Genomic DNA, 12,952 nt, shown 5'->3' on the forward strand with positions numbered 1-12,952 from the left:
TCCTCAAGAATTATTTTTGTCGAAGAGCATTGTCCTTGCATCATTTTAAAAGGAACTGATTTGTGTTAGAGTGTATTTTTTGAAGACCTAATTTTATTATAATATAACTTTTTAAGAATTTGTTTATCCAATACACATGAAAAATTTGATTTAAAGCGATTTAGGGACCAATTTGTCCAATCAGAATAATTCTCTGAGACTTTTAGGAAAAAAAAATTTGTTGAAAATTAAAGGGTCCAATCTAAAATTTTTTTAGGGACTAAATTGAATATTTACTCTAAATAATGAGACAAAATGACAAATTGATAAATATCTTTTAGATTACATATTTGATAAATAAAATATTTAATTTATTTATTTAAAAAATTCAGTAGAAGACGGATTAGATTTTTAATTTTCATATAATCTCAAGATTAAGGGTTCAAGTTGTAGAATTAACCCAGATGCAATTATCACATTCCACCAATAGATGGAATCTTTATTCGAACTCGTTAAGCTGTTAACACTGTGATACTTGTGCACTAGACTACCTTTAATTAATTTTATTGATAAAGGACGAAATTGGGAGTTTACAATATAATTTGTTACTATATTTTCATTGAATTTTAGCTCTGTAAATTGTAGGGAAGCACAATGCAAAAACGAATTTCACTTCTTTCATATCAACTACTTTGATCTCAATTGTGGACAACACATATCTGAATATTTATTGGGGTGGGGGAAAACAATCAGCCAGGAACTGAAAAAATAATGGTACAGAAAATTCATGCGAAACTGAAAAGATATATCAACAGATGAACAGATATCATCATCTCCAAACGGTTTGTTTTGTCGAATTTTCGGAATTTACATAACTCAGATGAACTTCTTGTGGCAGAAGATGATACTTAATCTTAAGATCCTCAAGAATTTTCTTTAACTCCAAGAGTAATTCAGATCTTCTGCTGCTCTTATCCCCATAATTCTGAAAGTTTATGGTGTGATTAACATTTAGTCCCATTTTCATCTTGTCTACATTCTCAATATCTTTAACCACCACGCTATGGTTCGGACCCCAATGCTGCGGCTTGCTCTCCAAGTATCTAAAATGATTTTAAGCAAGAACATCAAAATTTCTAGTAGTGTACTAATATTAAAATCTAGAAATAGAGATAGAGCAAGGTGAGTACTTACGATTTTATTCTTGACTTCAGAGCTGCGATACTCTCAATTGGTGTCGACATATCGACAGAAAATTCGATTGATTCGCTCATTTCTGGACTCCTGTAGAAGTTACTGATAGGCTTGTTTGCTAGAACTGAATTTGGATATGAAATCTTTTCATTGTCATATCTCAAGAAGATTGTAGTTAGTATGTTCATCTCCTCAACAGTCATCTGTTAAGTTTTGATGTATCAGTCAGATTAATTTTATATTTTCAGATTTTATAAAGAAAAAGTGAAAATAAAAAAAAAATATTTTATTGCCTATTTGTCTGTTTTAATTTCTTCAGAAAAGTCATGAAAACAAAAATAAGGTAATTGGAAAAAGGAAATGGATATCGAAATGGAAACAGAAACCAAATAGGTCATAAAAGAACTGGTGGAGTTGTAGAGAACTACCTGAACACCATCGATGACACAACGATCGCCAACATCAAATGGATGCCTCACGAAAACAAATATAATAGCTTCAAAGACAGTCTTAGCTGAGTTACCAAATATAAACGCCGCGAGTAAAAGCTGAGATGTAATAAAGAGAAGAACATGGGTTGTGAGGAACCCCATTATAAGCAACCAAACAATGATGATCACAATAATGATGAGCACGGAAGCAAGCAAGTTCAAATCATCGACAGCTGTTTTTGTATCATTTAGCGAATGCACAAGGGATTGACGCTCTTGGTAGACTTTCACCTGCAAATTACAAGAATCGTAATTTATATGTGAGCAATCAAACCTGTAGCATGGAACTAGGTAATAAATTGATGGTTGGAAGAAAGAAACTTAACATACTCATGCTCTTTAAGACAGTTTAATGTGTTTAGCCTTATGCAAAATCATGGTTTCACCTTCTTGGATTAAATTACCTTATTGTATTATTATAGTTATGAATACATTACTACATGCCAAAATTTTCAGCGGATGTTAAAAAAAATTGAATTCTGTTCTAGTGTTCTGTAAATCACCAAATTGAACCGAGAATAAATGAAGAAAGAATACATATATATCAGAGATTATACCAGCCAATTCTTGAGAGACTTCCTCTTGATTCTTCCAGTTGCAACTGCTCCTTCAAATAACGGAAGCAGGTTTTCAACTTCTTCATTGGTCATGAAGCGCAATAGGTCTTCCTTCTGAATGTACCTAATAAATTTGAAGATCAAATAAGATGAACAAACAAGGTCCAGGGAAAATGTGAAGTAAAATATTGCAGAAAATTTTAAGGAGGTCAGTGATTTTACTTGCTTCCTGGCTTGGCTACATTGCTGAAAATTCGATATGCTGCTGCCTTTGCTTCCAACTCACTAGTAATCTCACTATCTATCTGCTCATTCTCATCTTCATCAACACTCTGCGGCAGAATCGTGGTCAATCCGGAACTCTTTATCACATTGATCAATCCTTTCATAGTCAAAGCAGAAACTTTCTCTTGTTTCATTTTCTTGAGCTTGTCCACATCAATGACCTCTTCTTTCTTCTCTTCATTCCCATTCTCCCTAACCAAAGTCTTAAAACTCAACCGGCCGCTACTCGAATTCTTTCCCACATTTTCCGCAATTTCCATCAAGGGAGGCCCTGAAAGGGTCCGAAGAATGTATTGATGAAAAATCGACTCTTGAATCCGGTTGAAAAACCTAGCCGATTGGAAATGCGAAGCTAGTAGCTTAATCAGCAACATTTTCGCCAACCATAGAGCTGCCCCAATAAGACAAGATGCAAGAGATCTTGTAATGTAATCAAGAACCCTATTAACTCTTCTCGATCTCTTAACCCCATGATTGAAAATCAAACCCCATGCCATAAGAACAATGCCCAACCATAAAAATGCTTGAACACTCTTCTTCACACCATAAACAAAATACAGAACCTTCTTCTTGAACAAGAAATTCCTTTCAATCAAGAAAACCATAACATTTATAAACCACCCAGTGACAAGTCTCCCACAGAGGATAACCAGTGCAAGAACACACCATTTCCACAGCTCCAAGCCCCATATTTCGGAATTTCGCAACCTTTTGATTGCTAAGGATACAATCAAGAACCCAACAACGGAAACAAAACCAAGCCACTCAATCATACACAGGAACTTCCACCTCTTACCAGATCTCTTCTTGCTCACTTCAACGTTTGTGGTCTTGTAAAACTCCTCCTCCTCCTCTTCTTCTTCTTCCATTGGAGTCCCAATCAAAGGGGTTCTTGGGGTAATAGGAACATCCCTTGGAGGTGTGGCATTAGGAGTAGTCTACATTGCACAAACACAAATAGGAGCATTGAATACACGATATGACAAAACACTACAACTTTGTTAAAAGAGTTAGTCACAAATTTAACAAAGTCAAAATTTACGAAAGTGAAAATTTAAGTGCAGTTATTTTCATAGTTGACATGTTTAAATAAATTGGTATTTAAATATACTCAACTATCAACTTCGGTCGAACTCAACTGCACGAGAATCTCTACCATTTAACAAGTTTAGAATAATATACACATTAAATACGGCAATTTTATGGTTTTTTTTTTTTTTTTTTTGGGGGGGGGGGGGGTTCACAAATTATTTAAGAAATTTAAAAATAACGGTAATTAAGTCCAATAACCTTTTTGCTGGTGGAAGTCCTTGCGGGTGATTTGAAGCTCTTGATTTGGGTTTTGTCTTCAAGAAAGCTTGCGGCTATTGGATGTGGCGGTTCCACCAATCTGGATTTTGGCTTCGAGAATTCGGAACGACCAACAGAGCGGGTTGAAGTGGTAGCAGTTGGAGATTGAACAGTACTACCGTTTTTTAGACTCTGAAGTTCAGCTGCTAGTTCAACATTTGAAGAATCTACGAAGGCTTTTGAGGGTGAACCCTTCTGCTGAGGAGAATAGGAAATGATGTTTTCGCTCTCGGGAATTCGAAGAACAACCTCGTTCTTTGTCCCTACTGTTCTATGTGCCGCCACGCCTTTTTCCTCTCCGTTCTCCATCACAACTTGAAGATTAAAAACTTCCTCCTCCTTTTTTTTTCTTTTCAAAATATATGTTCTGGTTCTGCGCAACTCGGTTCTTAGATTACTTTTCCTTTTACCTATTTTTTTTGGGGCGGGGGGGTCGGGGACGTGAGAAAGTAGGTGAGAGATGAGAAAATGGGAAGGATAAAGATTAAAGAGGAGAGGATAGCAGAGATTGAAATGGTGAGTGTGTGACGTCTGGTTTATGCATGCGGGGTAAGGACTAAGGACTTAAGGGGGATTCAATATTTTATTTAAATCAAGAGAAATGAGGGGTAGGCTGTTACACCGTACCGCACTCATTCTTGGTTCAAATTTTGTAGTATATTGCCACTAACCACTAGGCAATAAGCAGCCCAATAACAACGAGAATAAAGTCATAAAGATTCTTTCCAGTCAAAATACAAATATGTTTCGGTGAATTTTCTAGTACTTTATTATTATGGTATTTAAATTGTTTAATTTATTTTTTAAAATAAAAAATAAAATATTTAAAATAAAAAATAATTTTTTTTTATTTAAGTGTTGTCCTGTACTCTTGTTGACCATTATTTTTTTGGTGACTTTTTTTTTGTTGATTTTTTTTTACCATTACGAAATATCTATAAGAATTGCTATATTGTAGCTTTATTAGTAGTTTGCAGTGTATTCGCTCATGGATTCAGAAATTTTAAATAGTAGATATAAATATATAAAATATAAGAATAATAAAAAATTTTATATAAATATATTGATAATATTAAAAAAAATAATAATATAAAATTATTTTATTTTTATAATTATATATTTATTATATTTAAAATTATTTGATTATTTTAATAATAGTTAAGAAATACAAAATAAAAAACTTAATACAAAAAATAATTTTGGATTGCTTTGGAATAATTTTTTTATTATTTTCTAAACATTTTTATAAATATATCAAAGTATATAAAATTAAATAACATAAAAATATTAAATAATTTTTTATTTATTTATTAACAATATAGGTATATTAGTAGGTACTAACTTGATTATTAATTTATTTTATAGCTTAAATAATATAATTTCTCCATACTCATCTAAATGATATAGTCTTTTCATACTCTAGTTTACAAAATAAATTTTATTTTAGAGTAAACTACCAAGATAGTAGGCTTAGGATTCGGTGGTTCAGAACCTTTAGACCACTTAATGGTCCCATTAGAAAATATGTTTTTAGAGTTTTTTTAACAATTGCTACATAGTCCTCGAACTAATTTTAATTACAAATTAATCCCATATATTTTATTTAATTATAGAAACTGTTTTTTATTTTATAAATTATTATTTTATCAATTATCTATTATATTTATTAATAATCAAATACAAAAACAACAACCAATTATATCCTCCATTGATCCTAATAAAGCTTTTGGCCATTCCAATCCATTAAAATATTAAATTTGATCTCGTGACGTTTGTCCATGGCTTCCAAATCGTGTTTCCTTGAAATTCAATCGATGGTTTATCAAAACAATCGATTGAATGATAACTCAATCAATTGGATTACAGTGTATCACAAAACAATCGATTGAAAGTTGTAAGGTAGAATGGTTTTCGCTTAAACCAATCGATTGTTTATACTTTCCAATCGAATGAATGCCTCAAAACAATCGATTGTTTTTGTTACTCAATCGATTGAATTCACGAAAACAACATGGATTTGCCAAATACAATCGATTGGAAAGTGATCACATTGAAGTTTTAGAGAAATTCAATCGATTGGTAATGTAATCCAATCGATTGGAAGGTGATGAAGTTGAATTTTTTTCCAACTTCAATCGATTGGTAATACAATCCAATTGATTGAAATGTGTCATGTGCCTATTTCAATCTTGTTATCTTTTTAGAAATTATCTTATTATTCATCTATCTTATCTTTAAAATTCTATCTTCAATTTTTGCTGTTTTATTTTGATGTAGATAAACTAATCTTATCTTTTCCTTAATATTAACATTATAAATTGGTGAATAATCCATCACTAATTATTCAATCCCACCATTGAAGTCGTGTATCATTTTCTTTGATTATAAAAAATTTAATTGTTTTTCTTTGGAACATCCATCTACTCAATATCCAATTTTTTTTTAATTTTTTATCCGTCTATTTAATATCCACTATTTCTTCATCGTTAATCACCGTTGCAGCAATCAGCAAAGGTCCAATCAAGTTTTTCATTGTAGTGTTAAAAAAATAAACCATCGTTTTGATTACAAAATCGAGGTCAGTGAATAGAATCTCTAATTTTGCAATTATTCGTTTCGATACTTTATTCGTGAAATTGATTGTGTAAGGAAAAAATATTTTTTTTTATCTTTTATTAATTCATAGAAATTGAGAAATACTAAAAAGTAAATAGATGTTATTATTTATTATTATTAATTAATTAGCTAGCAATCAGGGACGGACCTAGAGGGGACGAGTAGTGGCCTGGACACCCCAAAATTTTAAGAAACTATACTTATCTATAACAATTTATATTAGGAATACAGAGGGTTGGGTGTCGATTTTTTTCCTATTTTACCCCTATGTTTATAATCTAAAACAACATACTCAATCACGTACTCACGTTCTGTAAATTTTGCATTAACCCATGACAGAATGATGTAACTGCTCGTTAAGATATTCTTATTAGATGTAAATTATTGTTACAAATATTTTTATTAAGATATGTTTTGAAGGAATAAAAGTAGAATAGTTCAATAAGGATTAATTTTTTAAAAAAATAAATTTACACTAATAATTTTTCTCTTCAAATTATTAACGTACTTTTTTAATATACTCTAAGTACCTACACAATATATAATATCAATTAGCATTCAAATTTAAGTTCCAATATTGTTATTAACGAGAGAGGTTTATTAATTTTTAAAAAAATTTACATACAATAAGTTTTGTATCAATATATCATGATTTATTTTAAAAATAATATTTATTCATCTAAGTTATAGAGTGTCTTGAAAAATCATATTTAAATAATTTTTTTATTTTTTAACTATTTTATATTTTTAGATTAAAAATTTTGAATTTTTTTATTCAAGCTTTATTTTTATATTTTATTTTAACTGTCTTATTCAAAACTATTAATATGAATTTTTATTTTGTAGGATAAATAAAAAGATGAGATTTTTTTAATAAATTAAATTATTGAAAAACTTACTTATTATAAAAGAAGTTAAGTATATTTCTTGATTATAAGAATACATATAATTTACTTTTGAATGTAATCACAATAAATATAAATTTATTCAATTTTTTAAATTTTACATTAATTATTAAAATTATAACATAATGAATGTACTCCTATACAAATTTATTCTTATTTTTGTGCTTTATTTTAATTTTGTTAAACAAAAAAGTTTAAATATTATTTACTTTTAATTTTTAACTTTTACCACAAATAAAAATATATGACTTTGTGTGTATTAAATAATTTTTTTCATTGGACATTTTTAAGATGTCAGGTATATTTACGGACACTGAGATGAATGAGCAATACCAGGAGGACGATGACTTTAACCAACAAGAAGAGCTAGTAAGTGACCAAGATATGATGGATGAACAGAATGAATTCGAACAAGATTTCATATATGAATTTACTGAGGGAGCATTTTTTTCTGAATCTGATATGTCAGAAGATATCCTTGAAGCCGCTTATGCGGTTGACTCCGTGCAAGACATTACAACTTTGAAATTTAGTGAGAATTTTGCGGAGGAAATTGGCAAATACCACTTTTCTACTTTGCAGCTTGCATTTAATTTTTATATGAAGTACTCAAAGTCGAAGGGCTTTAGTGCAAGGAAGAGCAAGACCTTCAAGAATAGTACTGGCGAGATTTACAAACAAAAGTTTGTATGTCATAGGCAAGGATTCAGGATGGAGAAATATTACACGATGGAAAAAAGGCAGAAGGAGCCTAGATTGGAAACAAGAACTGGATGTGAAGTCCAAATGGATGTTAAATTTGTACCAGAAAGTGGAAGGTGGCATATCTTTTATTTCTCTGATGAACACAACCATGATCTATTGGATACACAATTCAGTGCTATGTTGCCTACCCACAGAAAAATGTCAGAGGCAGATATTATGCAAATGATGAACATGCTAAAGTCAGAGATTAGCACCTCACAGATATTTAGTCTTCTAGCTAGTCAAGCAGGCAGGTACGAATTTGTTGGCTATGGTCCCAGAGATATGTACAATGAGATTGCTCAGCAAAGGCGTCAAATTCCTGGTGATGCAGCACGAGTGTTGAAGAAGTTGGAGGATATGCGGTTGAAGGATCCACAATTATATTTCAAGGCATGTCACGATTCAAGAGGTTTGTTACGTAATTTGTTCTGGTCTGATGGGATTAGCCAACTAGACTACCGACTCTTCGGGGATGTTATTGCTTTTGATGATACGTACAAGAAGAACAAGTATAGTTGTCCATTAGTCATATTCAGCGGGATTAACCACCACAACCAAACAATTGTTTTTGCTGCTGCGTTAATTGTAGACGAAACTACTGATACATATATTTAGCTCCTGTGTCAGCTCATGTTTGCAATGAGGGGCAAGGCCCCGACCTCAATTATAACTGATGGGACCATGGCGATTAGGAATGCAGTGAGAGATGTATTTCCCGAAGTCAGACATAGATTATGCGCTTGGCACCTTATTCGAAATGCAACTAGCAATGTTGAAAATCCATCGTTTACATCTAAATTCAGAAAAATCATGTTGGGAGACTACAAGATTCCCGTGTTTAAGCGTAAGTAGGTTCAGCTTATTGAAGAATTTGGCATTGAGGATAAGCCGTGGGTGATCAACATGTACGAAGAGAAGCATATTTGGGCTACTGCATATCTAAGAGGAAAATTCTTTGCTGGCTTTAGAACTACATCAAGATGTGAAGGTTTACACTCAGTTGTGGGAAGGTATGTGGGGTCGTGGTATGATTTGACAAGTTTTGTAGAGCATTTTCAAAGGTGTGTTGCACACATGCGCTTTAAAGAATTTAATGCTGATTATGAATCTACACGTGGGATGCCCGTCATGCAAACTTGTATAGAGCTGCTAGAGAGATATGCTGCTGAGTTATACACTCATGAGATATTTATTTTCTTTCAGCCATTTCTCCCTAGAGCTGGATCAATGCAGTTGCTAAACATAGATAATACCGATGAAAATTGCATAAAGTACATTGTGTGTAAGCATGGGAGGCCCGATTTTATGTGGACCATTGATTTTCGTCAAGAAGAAATGATCTTCATGTGTACCTGTTTAAGAATGGAGTCATTTGGTATTCCCTGCGAACATATTGTGAAAGTTCTGGTTGACAGAGACATCTGTGAGATTCCCCGGTCATTGGTATTGGATAGATGGACAAAAAAGGTTAAATCAGCACTCAATGATCCAAGTGGGTTCACCAGGGATGCTGTTGTTATTAGTCATCAAAGTACCTTGGTGGAATTTTCTAAACAATTGGCTGCTGTTACTGCTAAAGTACCAGAAAGATATGAAGAGACACGTGACATAATTATGGGATTGTACTCATCTTACAAGGCTGCAGACGAAGGCACTAATCAACCTCAGTCAGGTGTAGCTAGAATTAGCAATCCGTATATGCATCAAACCACTGGAGGCTCAGGCAACCATCTAAGAAGAAGAAGTGGCAACGTTGTAGTGTTTGTCAAATGGAAGGACATAAAAAGATAACATGTCCTTGGCAAAAGGACATTGACAACAACGTTATAGAAAATGAAGCTAACGGTTCGGACGATGGCGACATGTGTACCGAAGTGACGGCTGAGTTAGATAGTGATAATTAGCAACCTCCATAAACTTTAATATTTTTGGGTAGAAAATCAGTTCCGTAGTTGTATTTTTTTTCTCACTATATTAATGAGATTTTATACATTCTTCCAATAGTCGTGCTTATGCTTTCTAGATGTAATAATTGTCAAATAAATACCGGTTAGCGATAACGGGTAAACTGCCCCTCTCCCTTTTTGCTCACTCTCAGTCTCACTCTCACTGGCAAAATCCCTAATTTTTAGGGTTCTGAAAATCGGCCTGGACAGACCGGTCGAACAGGTTTAACTGCGAACCGGTTAAGCACGCGGTCCGATCCTCCTGTAATAACCGTTGGAGATAAAACTGCTGGATAACCGTTAAATCAGATGAGAACCGGTTGGTTGGGTCGAACCGGTTGATCTGTGAACCGCTATAAAAAACGATTCAGACAAAGGTTAAAACCGTCAATTTCCAAAACCGCAATTAAATCGTCGAACTGGCTGGTAACCGGTCGGTCGAACCGAACCGTGACCTGGCCGGTAATTTGAAAAAGGAACAAAATGCTGGCGTTTCATTGTGCTGCACACTAACTAACCCTAACCAGACTCCATCTTCGAGATTCCAAACTCAAATCCAAATCCAGAACGCGCATTTGCCTGAGCCCTCAGTGCCTCTCTCACAATCAGTCCAGGCTCCTCTCTTTGAGCTCCTGGACGTCCGTCCAGCCACTGCCTACTACCGCCGCCGTCGGAACTTCGATTAGCCACCGCATGCTCCCTCACGTCCCCTCCATCGCGCCGCAGCCATCGCTACCTTCCTTCCTTTCCATCGCGCAGCCATCGTGTGAACGTGGAAGCCTCTGTCGCGCAGGTTCCCCCTTATCCTCCTCTTCCTCATTCAGATACAGGTATACAACGCCCCACCCCTAAAACAAAAACCCTAGGTTACTCCCCCACTGCCGCAAGGGTCTCACTCAACGCCGCCGTTGCGATCAGACACCATCGTGTCTTCGTCTGGTCGTCTGCGGCTCCACGCTTCTTCCTCATTCAACAGTTGGTGTGTCTTCCTCGAGCTCACGAAGGCAATGGCTTCATTTTCTTTTTTATTTTTTGATATGTTTTTATTATCTTTGCTCAGAACATTGATTCAATGATTTTTTGTGATTCTGCTAGAACATTGATTTTTTTTGGATTCTGTTAGTGCTACTCAAAATGAAATTTAAATCATCGATTAGCTCTGCTCCTGCACTGTATTATACTATTTTCTTGTTTGGAATTGAATCATTGAATATTTAGTTAAATTAGCTCTGTTAATCTTTGTTAAATTTAGACTAATTTAGTTGTTAACCTTGCTTTAGTTCTCAAGTTGCTTGCTGCTTCAATTTAAAGGGATTGTGAATTTTGGTTTAAGCTATGATTGAAGTTTCCTTCGTTTGGGTGTTCTTATATATTTCTTTCTTTGTTGCTTTGTTTTAAATGTTCCTATAGGTGTTGTGTTGTTGCTGTGTTTTAAATGTTCCTTTGACTCTTTGTTGTGTTGTTGCTGTGTTATATTTCTTTTTTTTGAATATTTGTATTGATTTGCTGTCCGAGGACCTGCACACCAACTTGTATTCTTGCAATGAAGCTTTCCATGTTAAAACTTTTTTGCATACAAAATGAATGTGGTTTGATAATTTCTAATTGATATAACTTATTGTGGGATGAGCTAGAGATTACTTTGAAGGTGTTGGGAAGGAAATGAGGTTATTGAGCAATTGGAGAGTTGATAGTGCTAGCCTTTTTTTTTTGCTATTAATCATTGTGCTGAACTTGTTAAAATTATTTCAATAAAATTTAGCATTGATTGATCCTGGTTTAACTGTCTAATTTTGAGAATTTGTTGCATAGCGTATAGCTTCACTATTTTCTTTCTAACTTCGATGATTAGTTTGCTTTCGATTCTTTTCTTGTTGCTGTTTGCATATGATTTCTTATAACTGTAAGATAATTTTGGGTACTTTAAGTTAACATCTATTTATTTGTTTTAGAGTTGGTCCAATGGAGGATAGCCAGGAAATTGAGGAGCATGTGCAGGAAGAAGTGATTTCAGATAATGGAACTGAAAAGAAGCATGAAACTCGTGATGAGATGCTCTCGCAGTACAGGTGATGTGTTAGGCTTGTCATTTTAGTGAATCTATTTGGTTCTCCATGTTCACGTAGTAGGATCTATTTGTCATGGAATCTATCGTATTAGTAGAAATTGGTGGCTGCTGCTATTTTAGCTTCTCACTTGTTACTGATTCAATGATTTATTCTTGTTTTGTTTTTGGTTTTGATTCACTGTTAGTGTTGATATTTACTGTTGTATCTGTGATATTTTTGCAGTTTGATCATAGTATGAGGGATAAGATTAGTGAAACTGAAGGTGGAATTGAAATGTTATGTAATATTGTAATCATAATTTGATTAATCTAGCTTTTTAATTACAAATAATATTTGTTATGATTGTTTCTTGTTTTATAGAAGTTGCATCTACTATGTGATCAACTATTGTAATCATTTTTTGATTAATCTAGCTTTTTAATTATAATTTTGTATCACTGTGTGATCATATTGTTCATTATTTTTGTTTGAATTAATTAAAAAAAACCGAATAGTTCTCAACCGAGGCATTATTTTCGGAACACACAAGGGCTTATCTTTGTGGTAGATAGCTATGACAGAGAAAGAATATTTGAAGCTAGAGATGAACTCCATGGGATGCTAAGTGAGATCATTAATGGAAAACTGATTTGAATTAAAAGGAAATCTGTGCATATGAATTACTAGGCTATAATTATATTTTTGGATTTTATTTATAGATTATTTATTATTCTATTCTAAGACGGTTTTTCCGGTTGAACCACTGACTAGTGAACCACTTACTAGAACGGTTTGAAATAATATTTGTATGGGATGGTTGTTGAAATAATAAAT

At 33.4% G+C, this 12,952-nt stretch overlaps 3 protein-coding genes and 1 long non-coding RNA gene across 4 annotated transcripts; 3 read left to right on the top strand and 1 right to left on the bottom strand.

Annotated features, from left to right (window-relative positions):
• Window positions 1–634: 634 nt before the first annotated feature.
• LOC112738313 (mechanosensitive ion channel protein 10) lies at window positions 635–4,486 on the bottom strand. Its single transcript, XM_025788697.3, has 6 exons — window positions 3,797–4,486; window positions 2,444–3,444; window positions 2,222–2,345; window positions 1,602–1,895; window positions 1,174–1,376; window positions 635–1,082 (listed from the first exon to the last, which is right to left on the bottom strand). Exons 1-6 carry the CDS (start codon window positions 4,163–4,165, stop codon window positions 809–811), a joined length of 2,265 nt encoding a protein of 754 aa, XP_025644482.1. The 5' UTR covers window positions 4,166–4,486; the 3' UTR covers window positions 635–808.
• A 3,182-nt stretch (window positions 4,487–7,668) lies between these two features.
• Window positions 7,669–8,739, top strand: LOC112734086 (protein FAR1-RELATED SEQUENCE 5-like). The gene has a single exon (XM_025783286.1). The coding sequence runs from the start codon at window positions 7,669–7,671 to the stop codon at window positions 8,737–8,739; it is 1,071 nt and encodes a 356-aa protein (XP_025639071.1).
• Window positions 8,740–9,027: 288 nt separating this feature from the next.
• Window positions 9,028–9,915, top strand: LOC140177596 (protein FAR1-RELATED SEQUENCE 5-like). Its single transcript, XM_072210726.1, has one exon. It carries the CDS (start codon window positions 9,028–9,030, stop codon window positions 9,913–9,915), a length of 888 nt encoding a protein of 295 aa, XP_072066827.1.
• Window positions 9,916–10,506: 591 nt separating this feature from the next.
• On the top strand, window positions 10,507–12,576 carry LOC112738314 (uncharacterized). The gene is made up of 3 exons (XR_011870240.1): window positions 10,507–11,074; window positions 12,023–12,139; window positions 12,362–12,576. It is a non-coding gene; the product is annotated as an uncharacterized lncRNA (long non-coding RNA).
• Window positions 12,577–12,952: the final 376 nt, after the last annotated feature.

Source organism: Arachis hypogaea, chromosome 13, assembly GCF_003086295.3.
Source record: "Arachis hypogaea cultivar Tifrunner chromosome 13, arahy.Tifrunner.gnm2.J5K5, whole genome shotgun sequence".
NCBI lineage: Eukaryota > Viridiplantae > Streptophyta > Magnoliopsida > Fabales > Fabaceae > Arachis > Arachis hypogaea.